The following is a 19,451-nucleotide window of genomic DNA, read 5'->3' as shown; positions in this document are numbered from 1 at the left end:
TAGAATCGATTATGCTGAACTGCGGGGTACCGGTCCATGGCCCATGACGGGATCGGCAAAAGCYGTGAGGGAGGAGCGCCCATCTCAAATATAACAGTATTCTGCGCCGCTCGGCCATGTTGTCAACAAGGCAGCGTGGAGCATCATCCAGAAACATACWWCTATTTCCCATAAAATATATGTTAGAATTTTTTAACTAGTTTTCATTGGGACGGCATATATCAAACTCAATCACTTTTGCATGTGAAAATACAGAATTCTACTTATTACTTAATTACGTAACTTTTGTTTGGAGCCGGCTTTGAACGGGGCACCTGGCTCACGCCCGGGAGTCAGACGGTTTCATAACGAATGCAAAATCAACTTTCGACCTGTGCAAAACACGCCTACCATGGCGCCCAGGCCAGATTAATCGAATCCCCTCATTGCCAGAGTGTGCTGCAATTTACTGGATGATGCCACAAGCAGTGGGACAACCTTATAAGGATATGGATATAGGCGTGGTCAGACAATCGGATTGGATAGCAGACGTCAGTTGAGCGGTTGAAGAGTGAGGCGGAGCATTCACGAGCTCAGAACTTTAATGCGTTGGCGCAGCTTCACAGATTTATAAATGCTATGTGTAGTCTGATCGTATCAGTGAATGCAATAGAGCCAATGCATTTCACAGACAGATCGATGAAAAATACGCAAATAACCAAATGTACGTGACATTTTGATCATACCCAACGGGATCAGTGGTTTATGTACGTACACACTCGATGCGGGGAGAAAGTTGCTGGACATGTTTTCCTGAAAGTGTGTTATTATTTCACAGTGTGCAACATTGTAGACACTGTACTTACCTGGATTTGTGATTGAACAACAAACATCCCAAATCCCGTGTTTGAATGGTTTCGATGCAAGTTGTTTACTCTATGGCCTGAAGAAAAGTTGTCGAACTCGAAGTATATGTTATCTGTTGCGCACGATCCCGTAATGGAGCTGCATGCATTCGACTTTGGCCCAGAGGAAATTGGCTCCGTAGAACTCGCTGTCATATACATAAAATGATATTGAAACAGTAAGTGTCAATTCATTTAATTAATGGCATATCACGTGTGTTGTCGATCAACATGATCGCAAAACATGGAGAAGTTGCAATTGTAAACACAATCCCATGGGAGTATGCACTTCGTGTTTTGTAGGTTTAGTTTGACTTTAATGAAGCCACGATGTGATTTTAGTGGCCTGGCCATATTTATTGCGCAGATTGTTACTGTATGTAATTTGCGAAGGCAACAGTGTGGCAACATAATACTTTACTACAACACAAAAGGTTGCCTAAAATTTGCATCCAATTGGCTGGGACTGGGGGCTCCGAGAGGGGGGTGGAAAGCGACTCTACTTGTTTTCTCTCGCTTCCTGTATTTCTCGTTGTGTCAAATGGCAGTTCTGTACAGTCCACGCCTCAAACTGTCGCTGCCTGCTACTATCACAGTCGAAACCAACATCTATGGTCTGTAAATAATGGGCCGACACGACTACTTTTGTGTCTGTGATGTCATTATATTAATTGGATTTGGAAGTATTTCAGCGTTATTAATACTTTGCTTCCACAGTACTTGTACAGTGCATGCTCTCTGAACGTATTTTACTTTAAATATAATTAGCCTAGTTCTTTCCCCTGAGCCAAGCAAACAGGCCTGTCCTGCACACATGCTTGTTGAAAACCTACTTCACACATATTTTACCAGTCATTTCCCTCATCCTCTATCTTTCAGGGCCCCACACATGAATGAGGTACACCTGGGGATCCAGGGCCGCCGTGACCCCTAACAGCAGCAAACTTCTTCAGATCTGACTTGAGGGAGGAGGTGTGTGTTCTCCACCCTCTACTCTTTCCTGTCGGACTTATGTTTCCTCCCGAGTTCCTCTGTTCTCGCCGTTAAACAAAGCAGGACACAACGGTCCCAGACCGAGGCAGTCTAGGCAGAAACACTTGGCCTCGTCCTTGTTTTTTACTCAAGTGACTGGGGATATATATAAAGGACCTCAACTTTTTCCCCCGCTGTTTTAGTTTTTTTGCTTGATGATTATAGTATGAGTCATCCTCCCCAGCAGAAAGTGATCCCTGATAAGAGTGGGGGCAAACATCGGGCTGCAGCTGCCATGAAGGAGCCCACAGTGCAGCACGCGGGGGATGTCTTCTATGGCGGTATGGGCCCCCCGGCTCTGGAGTCTGCTCACAGGGTAGGGGAGCCTGGAGGCCACGGCTCTGGGGTCTTCAACCCAGAGAAGGGGCCCCAAAGTCGTGCACACTATCAGCAGACTGCCTCTGTCAAATGGATGCACCAGGACCACATCCAAGCTGCTGGCTGGTCTCAGGATGCTTCCGGACCCCTGCCAACCAATTCATGGGGGCAGAACTTTAGCCCGTATATGGACGGCTTGAACAACGTTAGGGTCCAGATGGCCTTCCCCAAGGGGAGCCACGATGGAGGAGCTGCTCTGCAGATGGGGCCAGCAGAGAAACAGGCTCCAGGTTCCATGGAGGTTTACAGGGAGGCAACCCAAGCTCAAGCCCAGGCTAGGGGCTTAGAGTGGGGGCAGCAAGCTGCCGCAGTCGCCATGCGTCAAGCCCAGCTCCAGGCCTTCCAGCAGGGCCATACAGGTGTAGATCTCCAGGCTCAGCCCCCCCATGCCCCCTCCTCTCACCCCACCATGCAACCAGGGTCCTTGATGCAGCCCATCCAGCTGGCGTTCGGACCCACCAAACAGCACCTTCCGTCTGGATACTATCCGGTGTTCCAGGGGGGAACCAAGGCCATCCCCAACCTGAGCTACAACGAGCAGCCAAAAACCCAACAACAACACCAACTGATGCAGCTTCAGATGCAACAGCAGCAACAACAACAGCAGAAGCAGCAACAACAACAGTTACATCAGCAGCATCATCATCAACAACAACAACAACAGCAGCACCAGTTGCAGCAACAGCTCCAGCACCAAATGCAACAGCATCAGATCCAACTGCAGCTGAATCAGCAGTATCACAAGCAGCAAATACAACAGGAGCAACGGCAACAAATGCACCAGCAGCAGCTTCAACCGCCACACAGTTTACCACCGCAGGAAATACTGCAGCCGCAGTCTCAGCAAAAGCCGCAGCCAAACCAACACATCCTGAGTTATAACCAGCCCCCTGACAACTGTCCATCTAGAGCTAGCCCCTCAACCCCTCAGAAGGACATGCCTCTGTCTGTGGAGACTGAGGGACTGGGACATACACCGGATGTAGATACCCCGTCCGCTGACCCATCAAGCACACCAACCGACCCCTGCCCCCCAAAACTCACATCGGACCCCATGTCACCCTCCTCAGACGCATCTCCGGCTGCCCCCCGTCGCTCCCGCCGCCTCTCCAGAGATGGGCTATCACCACTCGTGGACCCTCCCTCACTATCCCCKTGGAACCAGACCTTCAGAGAGGTACCCCAGAACGGTGTGGTAGCCAGACGAGAAGGGGGGGGGAGACAGGGGCCGACTGGGGGGGTTATCCAGAGTACCCGCCGGAGGAGGAGGGCGTCGAAAGAGATCAACTTGGAGACTCTGGCCCAGAAGGCTTCCGAGAGGGAATCACTGCCCTCCTCCAAGATGGCCAAGGTTTGTTTACACTCTTTTGTTTAGTTCAACCAGGCCTAAAACCTGTTCCACGTTCAACTCACATAGTGGCCTAGGTTAGTCCATCGGTCTAAGCCCCTGCGTCTGGATCACATGTACTGTGTACCGCTGCAAGCATTGGTTTGATTCTGACCCACTGCTCTAGCACTGTCCTCCTATCAACTTTCCTCTCTATCATCGGTCCAATAAACACAAAATACAGAAGGTGTGGGTCTGCCAGACTCCTTTAAAGAAACACACAAAAAACAATCATTCACATAGACCTCTGAACAGCAAGTGTTCAAAATTGTCGCTGTACGCGAAGGCCTACACAATGAGCCAGGGAAATAAGGATGTTGATTAAATACCTCGTGTATTTCCTGAAGGTAGTAATAATGTGACTCCTGAATCCTACCACCCCTCCCCTGATTGGAGTAAATTAACAGACCACAATACTTCTACTGCTATTTTCGCTCACTTGTACAGTACACGCAGTTAAATAATTATACATATATTCCTAATTTCATCTTTCTGCAAGTGCTGAATTTTCACACACAGCAGCCTGACTATTGAATTTAGATTGATTGTGTCTTTCCCCTACTTTGCTGCCACTGTGACCACTACAACACTCTGTTCCTCTTCCAAGAGGAACATCATGGTTTCTATGCAGGACTTCCCCTTATGCTGTACTTCTGTGAGAAAAGAGTGATTCCTAGCCTTGCTGTCAGGAATTTATGATGTTGACGTTTCCCTTAGGCACACCCACTAAAGCAGCTGCATTTTTTCAGGACTTGTTTTTTAAAGGCAAAACATGTTGATTATTGAATAAATCGGCAGAGAGGGGGAGAGAGAGAGAGACTGTGCTGGGCGCAGGCTGCAGGGAGAGAGACTGTGCTGGGCGCAGGCTGCAGGGGGGGAGACTGGGTGCAGACTGCAGAGAGAGAAACTGTGTGCTGGGTGCAGACTGTTGAAGCAGATACATGTCTGCACACCTCTACATTCCTCAGGGCTCTTCCTCCCCAGCCATTCAGCTGAGCCAGGGAGGGGCCGCGGCTGCAGCCTGGAGTCGCTCCGGACTCTCCCTCCCAGCCATTCAGCTGAGCCAGGGAGGGGCCGTGAATACAGCCTGGAGCCGCTCCGGACTCTCCCTCCCAGCCATTCAGCTGAGCCAGGGAGGGGCCGTGGCTACAGCCTGGAGCCGCTCCGGACTCTCCCTCCCCAGCCATTCAGCTGAGCCAGGGAGGGGCTGCGGCCTGGAGCCACAGCCTGCAGACTCCCACTCCTCCACACTCTCCCCAACCAGGTGCCTTAATAAAACAGTCCTACCACTGTTATTCGCAATCCCAAGGTTGAGCTTCTTTTTTTTATATATTTTTAAATATTTCTGAAGAACAAGCCCAACTGCTGAGTTGGCCGTGGGGGGTGGGGTGCAGTTCAATGGTGCAGAATTGAGATTTGAGGCATTTACTGGAGTCATTTGAATTAGATTTCAAAAGTATTTCTCTGGCCTGGCTTGAATGTAGTTGCTAATGTTGTGTATTTTCACTAGTTCCGGACGTTTTGTAAGCTGACAGTAACTATTTGCTGCTTATAAGTAACTGGTTGGTCATARGACGCGCGCAGTGCTTTCTTGATTCTATTTGTGAAACAGGATCTTGCAACACTGAAGACTGCCTTTAAGCAATGTCCATAAATTGTCTGTGACATGCATACCTACAGTCTGAGAAGAACAATTGCTGCGGGGGTTTCATTTCATTTGTCAAGCATGTAGAATGGAAAGTTTACTATTTGCCATATTTACTTTCACTTTCTATTCTACTCCCTTACATATTGTCTATATTATATATATATTATCTATATAATATCTATATTATCTATATTATCTCCTTTCTCTACTTATTTCTATATCTGTTATTCCCCTCTACCCCCCCTCTTTTTCTCTAGCAGCAGCAGGAGGAGGGTCTTATGGGCAGACAAGCTGGTATGGTGCCCCTGGTTATCCCCGTGTCCGTGCCAGTGTGCCAGGGTCAGACAGCCCCTCCGGGCACCTGGCCTCACGGGCGCCCCCCGGGCCAGCATGCCCTGCTCCCGCCCCAGCCCCAACACAAGCCCTCAGTCATTGTAGCAAGCCGCCGCTCACTGAGGAACTCCCTCTCGGAGAGCTTCAGCCCGGTAGGTCCTGTGGCATGCAGACCTTGGTTGTATTCATTAGGCAAGGCGTAGTAGAAATGTTTTTTAGCATTTTAGTGTTCCTTGTTGAACAAGTCCACATAGTTCCTCACTGTTTTCTTCTGTTTTGGTGCCTAATGAACACAATCTAGGGTTCAAATAGTATTTGCTTTCTTTCACATACTTTGAGTGTTTGTTTGAGCCTGCCTGGAGTTCCAGGTGGGTGGGGGTTTGCCCTTTTTAGACTATTCTGTTTGTTCTGTTGTGCCAYCCAGGCAAGCTCGATCAAGCACAGTTATAGTATATGGGGAAAAAAGTAATACTATTTGAACCCAGATATGATGACCTGCTGGGGGGGACATGTTTTAGTATGTAGAAATTAGGCCTTAACTCCACAATGGGTTGGGTTGTCATGCGCTATCGTTCAATAGTGCTATTGACTGTACGTTTGTTTATCTCATGTGTAACTCTGTGTTGTTGTTTTTGTCGCACTGCTTTGCTTTATCTTGGCCAGGTCGCAGTTGTAAATGAGAACTTGTTCTCCACTGGCCTACCTGGTTAAATAAAGGTGAAATAAAAAAATAAAAAAATAGGACTCAATGGAGCCACTTTGAAGTAGAGGCCAAAAACATTCAATGTGGTTTCACAATGTTATTATTTAGCGACTTGATTAATCCCGCCGGTGACTTCCCCACACAAGTCATAATCTCCCTCCCACCTTCCACTGAACCAATGCAGTTGGTTGTGTGTCTATTTGTCCTTGTCATTCTCTGAAATATCACTGAACTCCTCACAATCATCTCACCCAACCAGGACGGGGAGGGCGATGTTGGTCAGGACGACGATGGGAAATTAGCCAAGCACAAATGGCGGCCTCGTCCCGAGCCCCTCTTCATCCCGCCACCCAAACCGGCTACGTTCATCGCCCCCTCGGTCTACTCCGCCATCACTCCCTACCAGAGCCACCTGCGGTCGCCCATCCGCCTGCCCGACCACCACTTCACCCTGCCGCCCTACACCCCGCCGCCCATCCTGTCGCCGGTGCGCGAGGGCTCTGGTCTCTACTTCTCCACCTTCCTGTCTTCCATCGCCGCCAGCAACCAGACCCTGCAGCCGCCACCCAACACGCCCAAGTCGGCCTCGCGCAGCCTTCTGCGATCCAGTAAGTCTTGTCACGGAAGCTCGAGGAGTCTCGCTGTATCGTTCTCTCTCTTTCCCTCCCTCCGTCTCTCTTTTTKTTTCCTCTCTCTCCTAGATGTCCCTTACCTCTATTGTTATTACGTAAAATAAAAATCTGTTCCTTTCTTTTCCTATGCACTGCATGCATCCTTGTCACAATGTATTTCTCTTGTCAGTAGTCCAGGGCTGGTTAGGGCTGGTTTCCCAGTAGTTAAGTCTTGGACTAAAAAAGCATTTTCAATGGGGAAATCGCGATTGAACATTGAAACCAGCGCTTAAAGTGTGGGATGCGTCACAAATGGCACCCTATTCCCTATGTAGTGCATGACTTTTGACCAGTCCTATGGACCCTGGCCAAAAGCGGTGCACTATGTAGGGAATAGGGTGCCATTAGGAACGCTTGCCCACAGTCCTCCAGAGTTAAATGGCCCCATGACTTCCTGCGTTCTGAGATCAAATCAAGTTCTATAGTCTCTCTACCTCTGCCAGATGGTCTCTCTGTCTATATACCTCTTGTCCAGAGGTCTCTCTGTCCTCTCTGTTCTATAACTCTGTCCAGATGGTCTCTCTGTTCTATATACCTCTGTCCAGATGGTCTCTCTGTGTTCTGATATACTCTGTCCAGATGGTCTCTCTGTTCTATATACCTCTGTCCAGATGGTCTCTCTGTCCTCTCTGTTCTATATACCTCTGTCCAGATGGTCTCTCTGTTCTATATACCTCTGTCCAGATGGTCTCTCTGTCCTCTGTTCTATATACCTCTGTCCAGATGTCTCTCTGTTCTATATACCTCTGTCCAGATGGTCTCTCTGTTCTATATACCTCTGTCCAGATGGTCTCTCTGTCCTCTCTGTTCTATATTCTGTCCAATTGGTCTCTCTGTTCTATATACTCTGTCAGATGTCTCTCTGTTCTATATACCTCTGTCCAGATGGTCTTCTCTGTTCTATATACCTGCTGTCCAGATGGTCTCTCTGTTCTCTGTTCTATATACCTCTGGTCCAGATGGTCTCTCTGTCCTCTCTGTTCTATATACCTCTGTCCAGATGGTAGCGTCCTAAAGGTGCTGTGTTCATTTGTGTTCTACAGCCAGCTCTACAGACATCACACCCCCAGTCCTCCCTTTGATCACCGACGCCACACCTGTCAGCTTTGAACCGTGAGTACAAACCTCTGTAACACTGAACTCCGGTGTAATGCATTAGGATGCAGTTATACTATATATGCCATTTAACAGACGCTTTTATCTATAGCGGCTTACAGTCATGCATGCATTTTACATATGGGTGGCCCCAGGAATCAAACCCACAATCTCTCTCGCTCCACCTGCTCTCTGTCTCCCTCGTTCTCCCCACCATCTACCTCCCTCCGACCCTCCCTCCCTCTCCCCACCCCCAGGCGTATTAACATTGGCCTACAGTACCAGGCGGAGGTACCAGAGCTGCAGTGTGACCGCTCGCTGACCCAGTGGGACCAGCACAAGGCTGACCTGGTCTGGCTCCCCATGAAGGCGTCCCTGCTACGCCACGCAGAGCAGGAGACCGGTAACTACACTGCCTCTGACTCAAAGCTATAGTAATCTAATACCGTTTTCACAGAATAGGGCCAWCCCGAACCATACTGTACTGGCGTGGTTCTAGAAACTATGTTGAATAGTTGCCGTTCTGTACCATCACTCATTCATATATCTTTATGTACATATTCTTTATCCCTTTACACTTGTGTGTATAAGGTAGTAGTTGTGGAATTGTTAGATTACTTGTTGGTTATTACTGCATTGTCGGAACTAGAAGCACAAGCATTTCGCTACACTCGCATTAACATCTGCTAACCATGTGTATGTGACAAATAAAATTAGATTTGATTTTGAATGCATAGTCAGGCCAGCTCAGTTCGGCTCGGATCGGCTCAGCTCGGCKTGGCTCTGTGGTGTGAGGCATACAGAGCTGACATGAAAAAGTTTTTGTATGGAAGTCGAAGTACGCACATTTGAACAACTTGGGCTGTGACGTCCTGAAGTAGCGCCAAATGTTGACCATTTTGCTTTCGGTCTCTTTTTTTTGTCTTTCTCTACTTGCTCTCTCTCTTTCTCTCCCCACCCTCTCTTTCTCTCCCCCCTCTCCCCTCTTTCTGTCCCTGCACCTCCTCTCCGTCCCTGTCTTCCTACCTCAAAATTGCCTCACTCTCTCCCCCTAGTGGATGACCTGATGAGCTTGGCCTGCTCCAGCGCTCTGTATGGCGGTGGCACCAATCAGGAGCTGGCCCTCCACTGTCTGCATGAGTGCGGGGGCAATGTCCTTGTGAGTAGAGTGACTCACCCAGTGATTTAACCCAGTGATACCACGATAATCCCCTCTGTGGCAAATTAGTTTCTCCCAGGTTTCATAAATGGCTCCCTATTAACTTTTTATAGTGTTTATTTTTACTAGAGCCTTATGGCCCCTGGTCAAAATAGTGCACTAGATAGGCCCGGTGATGAATTGTGTTGCTCTCCCCAGGAGACCCTGGCGTTCCTGTTGCTCAAGGAGCCCGTTTTCTCTGATGGCCACCACCTGGCGGACTATCACTACTCAGGTGGGGAAGCCATTTTGTTTCCTCAATTGCTTCTTTCTCAAAATGTGCTTGTTAAAGGGGAAATGGAGGGGGGGTGGTGCCATTCATTCACTTCCACATTTCACACACATGACACACCCCTCAATCCGGTACACACACACACACCACACACACACACACCACACACACACACACACACACACACACACACACACACAACACACACACACACACACACACACACCACACACACTGTGAGGCCTCATTGACAGATGGTGAATAATCCCCCCCGGATCAGACAGTTGGACTCCCTCAGGAAAGCGCTTCTTCATAAAGGCATCTCTACTACAGGAAGGACTTCTTCATGTGCGAAACTGGTACGCTCACTTCTAACCAGGCCATGTCAAATATGACGGTTTCACCACATGGCATGAATCAGTACCCACCTGGACAAACAGTTGAACACTATAAGAATAATACCTTTTAATAACTGTCTATTGCTTGTCGCTGTGTGTTTTGGTCTTTCCGTATATAGTTGCAAACAAAGACAGTGCACAATGTGTGGAGTTTTTACTACATGCATAAGAAACAGGTGAAATCAGTCGCAGGGAAGCGTTACCTACGGACGTGCAGAGTCCCCAGCAGATAGACACACAGAGGCAGTAGTGATGTTAAGGTAAGGCTTTAGTTATTGAAAACAAATAAACTCGCAAAAAAATAAACGTTCCTCTCACTGTCAACTGTGTTTATTTCAGCCAATTAACATGTGTAAATATTGTATGAACATAACAAGATTCAACAACTGAGACATAAACTGACAAGTTCCACAGACATGTGACTAACAGAAATGCAATAATGTGTCACTGAACAAAGGGAGTCATTTAAAATCAACAGTCAGTATCTGGTGTGGCCACAGCTGCATTAAGTACTGCAGTGCATCTCCTCCTCATGAACTGCACCCAGATTTGCCCGTTCTTGCCTGTAAGATGTTACCCACTGTTTCACAAGGCACTGCCAGTTTGCGGACATTTCTGGGGGATTGGCCCTAGCCTCACCCTCCAATCCAACAGGTCCCAGATGTGCTCAATGGATGAGATCGGGCTCTTTGCTGGCCATGGCAGAACACTGACATTCCTTTCTTGCAGGAGAACTGCACAGAACAAGCAGTTGTGGCTGGTGGCATTGTCATGCTGGAGGTCATGTCAGGAAGCCTGCAGGAAGGGTACCACATGAGAGGAGGAGGATGTCTTCCCTGTAACACACAGTGTTGAGAATTCCCTGCAATGGCAACAAGCTCAGTCCGATGATGCTGTGACACACCCCCCAGACCATGACGGACCCTCCACCTCCAAATCGATCCGCTCCAGAGTACAGCCTCGGTGTAACTCATTCCTTCGACGATAAACCCGAATCCGACCATCACCCCTGGTGAGACAAAACCGTAACTCGTCAGTGAAGAGCACTTTTGCCAGTCCTGTCTGGTCCAGCAGCGGTGGGTTTGTGGCCTTAGGTGACGTTATTGCGGGTGATGTCTGGTGGATGAACCTGCCTTACAACAGGCCTACAAGCCCTCAGTCCAGCTCTCTTAGCCTATTGCGGACAGTCTGAGCACTGATGGAGGGATTGTGCGTTCCTTAACTCGGACAGTTGTTGTTGCCATCCTGTACCTGTCCCGCAGGTGTGATGTTCGGATGTACTATCCTGTGCAGGTGTTGTCACACGTGGTCTGCCACTGCGAGATGATCAGCTGTCCGTCCTGTCTTCCCTTGTAGTGCTGTCTTAGGCGTCTCATAGTACGGACATTGCAATTTATTGCCCTGGCCACATCTGCAGATCCTCATGCCTCCTTGCAGCATGCCTATGGCACATTCACGCAGATGAGCAGGGACCCTGGGCATCTTTCTTTTGGTGTTTTTCAGAGTCAGTAGAACGGCCTCTTTAGTGTGCTAAGTTTTCATAACTGTGACCTTAATTGCCTACTGTCTGTAAGCTGTTTGTGTCTTATCGACCGTTCCACAGGTGCATGTTCATTAATTATGGGAAACTGTTTAAACCCTTTACAATGAAGATCTGTGAAGTTATTTGGATTTTTACGAATTATCCTTGAAAGACAGGGTCCTGAAAAAGGAACGTTTCTTTTTTTGTTGAGTTTATTATAAAACAAGTCGTTCATGAGTACGTAAAATGATATATTAACATTACATTACAAAATAACATTTTATTAAGATGACCATTTATTGTGTTATTTGTCTCTTTTTCACAGAGCTCTCAGGGATCAAAACCAAGTCAGGAAGAAGTTGACAGGAAGTGGGAAGGGTCATGTGACAGGGGTCAAGATGGCAACCAGTCCAGGGTTTCTCAGACACTACAGGCTCACGACAATGTAAGTGCTCATTTTCACTTGAAGTTACATTTTTTWAATTATTTTTAAACCTCATTGTACCATGTTTAAATCTATCCCATATCTATTTATACTTGCTATCATATGTCCTTTGACCAATTATTCACTAACAGGACAGTACAACACTGGTTTAACAGACTGATTCACCAACAGTACAGTACAACACTGGTACTTTCTGGYAAAAATGGCGCCAACAGAGGGCTGCCGTGCTTCTAGCTCTAAGGAAACTTTCCAGTATTATTTTTTATGTTTTTTTTGTTGTTTTTTTTACAAGTATTTCGCTACACCCGCAATAACATCTGCTAAACACACGTATATGACCGATTTGATTTTGATTTGGTATAATAGACAAAAACAATGATGTAATGTTTGGCCCACCAGACAGGAGTAGTGCTAGGGCACAGGGACCAGGATGCTGTACACAAGGTTGGTCCTCCCCATCCAACCCCTCCCTCTGCAGCCAGAAAACCTCGACCCGAGGCGGGGAAGAAGAGCAGAGCGCCCCCAAAGCCCCCCGGTGACCCAGAGGGCGTGTTCCCCTGCAAGAAGTGTAGCAGGTCAGTGTGTGTGTGTGTGTGTCCCTTTAAGGTTATGTTTAGATGATCTGCAAAAAGACACACATTAATACTTTTCCCCGCCAATTTTTAATTGAGTGAAAGAAAACGGTGAAAGACAGGGATTGACCAAGCGTATTATAAACCAGGCATCTCTCTTAGAGACCAGTGTTCGCTGGAGATATCTCAGACCAGTGTGGCAACAATGAAGACAATAGCCATTGGTGGCGTTTCAGGTTGTCTTAGTTGCAGTCGCGCTGCACAGGTAATTAGATCTTACAACACCTGGAGAAGAGTTTACGTCTCAGTAACCACATTGATATGCTTTAGCAATCTTCTGAGGTGCACAACTGCAAAAATAGGTGACCTGGAACGTCACCTGTGTGGCTGTAGGTTCCATCAGAGCCATAGGTCTCTCTCTCTATATAGCTCTCTGGGTTCAATTGTCCATGTATCTATTTGACCTTTGACCTCCAGGGTGTTCTACAAGGTGAAAAGCCGCAGCGCCCACATGAAGAGCCACGCTGAGCGGGAGAAGAAGGAAGCCGCACTCAAACTCAAAGAGGAGGAGGAGCGGGTGTTTGAGGCGGAGGCACGGGCCAGGGAGGCAGCAGAGGTTATGCAGAATGGGAACGGGGGTGGGAATGGAGCAGGAGAACAGGATGAGGTCAGTGATGAGGGTGTGCCTTCAGAGACAGAAGATGAAAAGGACCAGGACTGGCAGTGAGAGAGGGGAMGAATGAGAGGGAATGAAAGACATATCCTACTCCCGGAAAAACAAACGAGTACAAATAATCTTTGTACCTGAAACAATGAGATTGAGTATGGAGGTGTTCCAGGTCATCGTTACAGATGTGCTGCACAGACGATCAGATCTTACAACACCCAGGGAGGTGTTTAGAGTCTAAGGAACCACATTTACAGTGCCTTCAGAAAGTATTTATACCCCTTGTCTTATTCCACATTTTGTTGTGTTACAACCTGAATTCAAAATGGATTACATTTATTTTTATCACCCATCTKCACATAATACCCCGTAATAACTAAGTGAAAACATGTTTTTAAATGTGTTGAAAATGAAATATCTCACTTACATAAGTATTTTCAGTTCTGAGTCAATACAAGTTAGAATTACCTTTGGCAGTGATTACAGCTGTGAGTCTTTCTGGGTAAATCTCTTAGAGRTTTGCACACCTGGATTGTACAATATTTGCACATTCTTTTAAAAATTCTTCAAGCTCTGTCAAGTTGGTTGTTGCTCATTACTAGACAGCCATTTTCAGGTCTTGCCATAGATTTTCAAGCCGATTTAAGTCAAAACAGTAACTAGGCCACTCAGGAACATTCAATGTCGTCTTGGTCAGCAACAGGTTATTGTCCAGCCTTTCTCTCTAGGATTTTGCCTGTGCTTAGCTCTATTCTGTTTATTGTAATCCTAAAAATAAAAAATAAAAATGAATCCCTAGTGACAAGTTTATCCATAACATGAATGATGCAGCCACCACCATGCTTAAAAATATGAAGTGGTACTTAGTGATGTGTTGTTGGATTTGCTCCAAACAACGCTTTGTATTCAGTACAAAGTTAATTTCTTTGCCACATGTTTTGCAGTTTTACTTTAGTGCCTTATTGCAAAAAGGATGCATGTTTTTGGAATATTTTTATTCTGTACAGGCTTGCTTATTTTCACTTTGTCTTTTAGGTTAGTATTTTGGAGTTACTACAATGTTGTTGATCCATCCTCAGTTTTCTCCTAACACAGCCATTAAACTCTGTAACTGTTTTAAAATCACCATTGGCCTCATGGTGAAATACCTGATCAGTTTCCTTCCTCTCCGCCTACTGAATTAGGAAGGACGCCTGTGTCTTTGTAGTGACTGGGTGTATTGATACAACATCCAAATTGTCATCAATAACTTGCTCAAAGGGATGTTCAATGTCTACATTTATTTACATTTTTAACCATCTACCAATAGGTGCCCTTCTTTGCATTAGAAAAACCTCCCTGGTCTTTGTTGTTCAATCTGAGTTTGAAATTCACTGCTCCACTGAGGGACCTTACAGATAAATGTATGCGTGGGGTACAGAGATGAGGTTGTCATTCAAAAATCATGTTTAACCCTTATTGCACACAGTGAGTCCATACAACTTATTATGTGACTTGTTAAGCACATTTTTATTCCTGAACTTATTCAGGCTTGCCATAACAAAGGGGTTGAATACTTATTGACTCAAGACATTTCAGCTTCAATTATTTGTGAAAATTTCTTAAAACATAAGTCCACTTTGACATTATGAGTCATTGTATGTGTGTATAGGCCAGTGACACAAAATCAAAATGTTTTCCATTTTAAATTCAGGCTGTAATACAACAAAATGTGGAAAAAGTCAAGGGGTGTAAATACTMTCTGAAGGGACTGTATATGATATAGCAAACTTCATAAATGCCCGGCGCGACCTGCAATGTCCACTTTCTCTCACATCAGTGCCACAACTTGTCTTGCTTTTAATCGCTTTTCGCACTCCACATATTTCAATTTCTTTTTGTGTTTATTTTTCACAAGGAAATGTGAAAGGATTTGTAAATGCACTGTATTATATTCTACTGCTTTTGCCAATCTCACTTCTTTTATATCACTTTAATTGAATATCTATTTTGCTATTATTGGAATATCTATATTGGAATATCTATATTGCTATTTCTTTGTGTGGACTATTTAGGTCTAATGGTTGTTCTTAATAGTTTGTACGCAGCGGCCGTTTAAACAAACTAGCTATACTCTGTGGATACCTGTTTTTGCTTACTAAATCATGATCAAAGAGACTTCACTTTTATAATATCCATCTGTGTTCTAAAATTGGGGCTAATGTAGATATCACCTTGTATGAATTCTTCTTTACTTTTTTAAAGGAAAATATTGTGGGGACATTTTTAAGAATTGTCAGCAAACTCTAAGGTTGAATTGCACATTTTAAACTACAAAGTAAGGGACCTTTAATATTGTATGTGTGTGTTTTGTGTATAAAAATGTTTATTAAAAAGTAATATACTGTACCTCTATACAAAAAAAGTACATATCTCACACAGCCAGATTTTGAGTAAATCCTCTCGCTTCACATCTTCATCTCTGGGAAATCCCATCCAGTTGACTACTTTAAAATGGTGAAGCCCTTAATGCAATGTCCGTGCCAAACGGATTTTATTCATCAAGACCTTTATCTTACTTTATGGTACTTCCCTCTTTCAGCCTGTTTACTTCCGTCTGCTTCCAAGTTAATGCACTCCTTTATGCTGTTAACACAACCACCAGTAGGGGGAAGTAGTGCTTCAATATCGTCAATGGACAATATTTCCCCCCCAATTTACATTTAAAAAAACTTGCCTTTAGTTTCAATACATATGCTATATGATTAGTAGGACAACATACTACACAAAACTATAGCCATAACAAAACAAATCAATCATAGCAAATGTCAAAAGTGACTTGATCTGACACATAACCAGCACCGACGTATGAGTGCATTAACTTGGAAGCAAAAAAAAATAAGTACAATATACACATTTTGTCAAGGACTGTAGAAGAGAGAACCTCATAACTATCCAACAGGTCATGCCAGTTTTTATTTATTTAACTAGGCAAGTCAGTTAAGAACCAATTCAATGACAGCCTACCGGGGAACACTGGGCCTTGTTCAGGGGCAGAACGACAGATTTTTACCTTGTCAGGTCGGGGATTCGATCCAGCAACCTTACTGTTACTGGCCCAACACTCTAACCACTAGGCTACCTGCCGCCCTTACATGGTCATATTCACCAAGCGTAGGAAAACTGACCAAAATGGGTGGGAGAGAACCACAACTTGTCCAATAAGAAACAATATATATATATATWTWTTTTTATTGCAAAYCATTTCCCATTTCAAAAAGTTTTGCACTAATGAATACAACCCAGGTTCCAATCCGTCTACACAGTGGGAAGGACAGAGGGCAAACTCGTCTGAGCCTTGGGGGCGTGGCAAGTGTTTTGCGACTCTGCCAAGGTGAAATAACTAGCCGTTAAAAAGAACACTGGGTAAGAGCCAGGACAGCCTGGTTCGCGCGCACACACAGAGAGACACACAGAGAGACACCCAGGCCTAGGCAGCAGCAGCACTTAGGAGATTAAATGCAAGGCCTGGAGATGAAAGAGGAGAAAATAAAGTGGCCTGCCTTGCCTTCATCCTACACTCATGCATGGGGGTCCCTGACAGCCACATTCTCTCTCTCCTGACAGCCACCCCTCTCCCTCCCTCCCAGCACTCGTTTACAACTCCACTTTTCTGAAAGCGGGAGAGCGAGAGAGAGGCACCTGGGACACAGCCTAGACTGCTCCATCAGCCCTGAAGAGAGGGCTATAGGGCTTTTCCTCCATTCTGRGTGTCTTTAGTGTGGGGTTTAACTACCTACTGTACCCTCCTGCTTCTCTTTTCCTTCTTTAGTGTTTACAGTCTGTCAAGGGGACAGAATGTAATGTTACCCTGTACAGATGATTTTTAAGATGAGAAATTAGTAGGTTTGTGGCTCAAGGGTAAGACTCGTCCCCTTCTTGTTTCTGTCAACACATTTGATCAATTATGATCCCTACTGATTGGGAGTACCTCAAGCATATGGTCCTCCCCTGTGTCTGACACTCTATTCCCTGTATCAGTGCTTCCCAAACGTTTTCACTCCTGCTATTTACTCTTTGAGAAGGTCCGGTCACACAKATTTCCTAGGTGGCAAATGTCCGGATGTATGTTGTCATTTATCAGCGTAGTAATGGCCCGACAGAGTTCCAATTTTTTTCTGTTTGTTGATCTCCCCTTATCTCTCTGAACCACTGCCCTATCTAGTGCACTATGTTTAGTGTTAGGATGTGGACCTAATGTTGTTTCTCTTGTCCTATAGCCTTCAGTCTCAATGACCTTACCCTATGGGGCTTCTCCACGTCTCRTTCCCCTCTCTTCTCTTAAGAAGCTAGCATCGGTCCTATTTCCTTATGGGTCGTGCTAAGGCCTTCTCCACATCTCCCACCCTTCTCATCACTTAGGGAGCCAGCGTCTGTCCTCCCCTGTGGGCCGTGCTGAGGCAGCAGGGGCTAAGTGGGGATCAAGTGTCCTCATTGAGTCCTCCCACTGCTAATCAGACCCATTAGGAGCAGAGTCATACCCAGGTTATGATCCAAATGGCACCCTATTCCCTTCATAGCGCACTAGGGTTTGGTCTAAAGTAGTGCACTATGATGATTGTTTATGTTAGGGACGGGGAACCAGATGGATGATTTTATTGTGTGGACTTTAAAGAGAGAAGACAAGGGCAGGAAGAGGATCAATGTCGCTGTAATGTTTTAGAAGACTTATTGGCCGATATATCTCTCTGGATCAGCAGCAAAGTCTAGGTTGAAATCTGCATCAAGGGGAAATATGCAGTCAAAATTAATTCGTACGCTTAGGGCATTTACGCCTACAAAGTTAATTTCTATGGGGTTTTTAATATAAGCAAAATGCCAGGATACTTTTCAGAAAATGATTAAAGAAAGCATGTCAATGTCATAGGCTTATATGGGGGGGAAAGGACGAACACACGTGTGGATGTGAGAACAGAACTTTTATAAACTCAGCAAAAAAATAAATGTCCTCTCGCTGTCAACTGCATTTATTTTCAGCAAACTTAACGTGTAAATATTGGTATGAACATAACAAGATTCAACAACCGAGACATAAACTGAACAAGTTCCACAGACATGTGACTAACAGAAATTGAATAATGTGTCCCTGAACAAAGGGGGGGTCAAAATCAAAAGTCACAGTCAGTATCTGGTGTGGCCACCAGCTGCATTAAGTACTGCAGTGCATCTCCTCCTCATGGACTGCACCAGATTTGCCAGTTCTTGCTGTGAGATGTTACCCCACTCTTCCACCAAGGCACCTGCAAGTTCCCGGACATTTCTGGGGGGATTGGCCCTAGCCCTCACCCTCCGATCCAACATGTCCCAGACGTACTCAATGGATTGAGATCCGGGCTCTTTGCTGGCCATGGCAGAACACTGGCATTTCTGTCTTGCAAGAAATCACGCACAGAACGAGCAGTGTGGCTGGTGGCATTGTCATGTTGGAGGGTCATGTCAGGATGAGCCTGCAGGAAGGGTACCGCATGAGGGAGGAGGATGTCTTCCCTGTAACGCACAGCTTTGAGATTGCCTGCAATGACAACAAGCTCAGTCCGATGATGCTGTGACACACCGCCCCAGACCATGACGGACCCTCCACCTCCAAATCGATCCAGCTCCAGAGTACAGGCCTCGGCGTAATGCTCAATCCTTCGACGATAAACGCGAATCCGACCATCACCCCTGGTGAGACAAGACCGTGACTCGTCAGTGAAGAGCACTTTTTGCCAGTCCTGTCTGGTCCAGCAGCGGTGGGTTTGTGCCCATAGGCGACGTTGTTGCGGGTGATGTCTGGTAAGGACCTGCCTTACAACAGGCCTACAAGCCCTCAGTCCAGCCTCTCTCAGCCTATTGCGGACAGTCTGAGCACTGATGGAGGGATTGTGCATTCCTGTTGTAACTCGGACAGTTGTTGTTGCCATCCTGTACCTGTCCCGCAGGTGTGATGTTCAGATGTACCGATCCTGTGCAGGTGTTGTCACACGTGGTCTGCCACTGCGAGGACGATCAGCTGTCCGTCCTGTCTCCCTGTAGTGCTGTCTTAGGCGTCTCATAGTACGGACATTGCAATTTATTGCCCTGGCCACATCTGCAGTCCTCATGCCTCCTTGCAGCATGCCTATGGCACATTCACGCAGATGAGCAGGGACCCTGGGCATCTTTCTTTTGGTGTTTTTCAGAGTCAGTAGAAAGGCCTCTTAGTGTCCTAATTTTTCATAACTGTGACCTTAATTGCCTACCGTCTGAAAGCTGTTAGTGTCTTAAC

At 46.1% G+C, this 19,451-nt stretch overlaps 1 protein-coding gene across 1 annotated transcript; it reads left to right on the top strand.

Annotated features, from left to right (window-relative positions):
- Window positions 1-674: 674 nt before the first annotated feature.
- On the top strand, window positions 675-15,553 carry mideasa (mitotic deacetylase associated SANT domain protein a). The gene is given in 14 exon segments (XM_070435724.1): window positions 675-1,063; window positions 1,764-3,645; window positions 5,587-5,814; window positions 6,625-6,973; window positions 8,080-8,149; window positions 8,389-8,534; window positions 9,187-9,290; window positions 9,489-9,564; window positions 9,895-9,920; window positions 10,079-10,140; window positions 10,142-10,219; window positions 11,809-11,926; window positions 12,326-12,501; window positions 12,976-15,553. Coding segments are annotated over 13 exon segments (3,246 nt in total). The 5' UTR covers window positions 675-1,063; window positions 1,764-2,082; the 3' UTR covers window positions 13,226-15,553.
- The last annotated feature ends 3,898 nt before the right edge of the window (window positions 15,554-19,451 follow it).

The sequence above is a fragment of the Salvelinus sp. IW2-2015 genome, linkage group LG28, assembly GCF_002910315.2.
Source record: "Salvelinus sp. IW2-2015 linkage group LG28, ASM291031v2, whole genome shotgun sequence".
NCBI lineage: Eukaryota > Metazoa > Chordata > Actinopteri > Salmoniformes > Salmonidae > Salvelinus > Salvelinus sp. IW2-2015.
The sequence above is the reverse complement of the archived record's forward strand: the minus strand, read 5'-3'. Positions and strand labels throughout refer to the sequence as shown.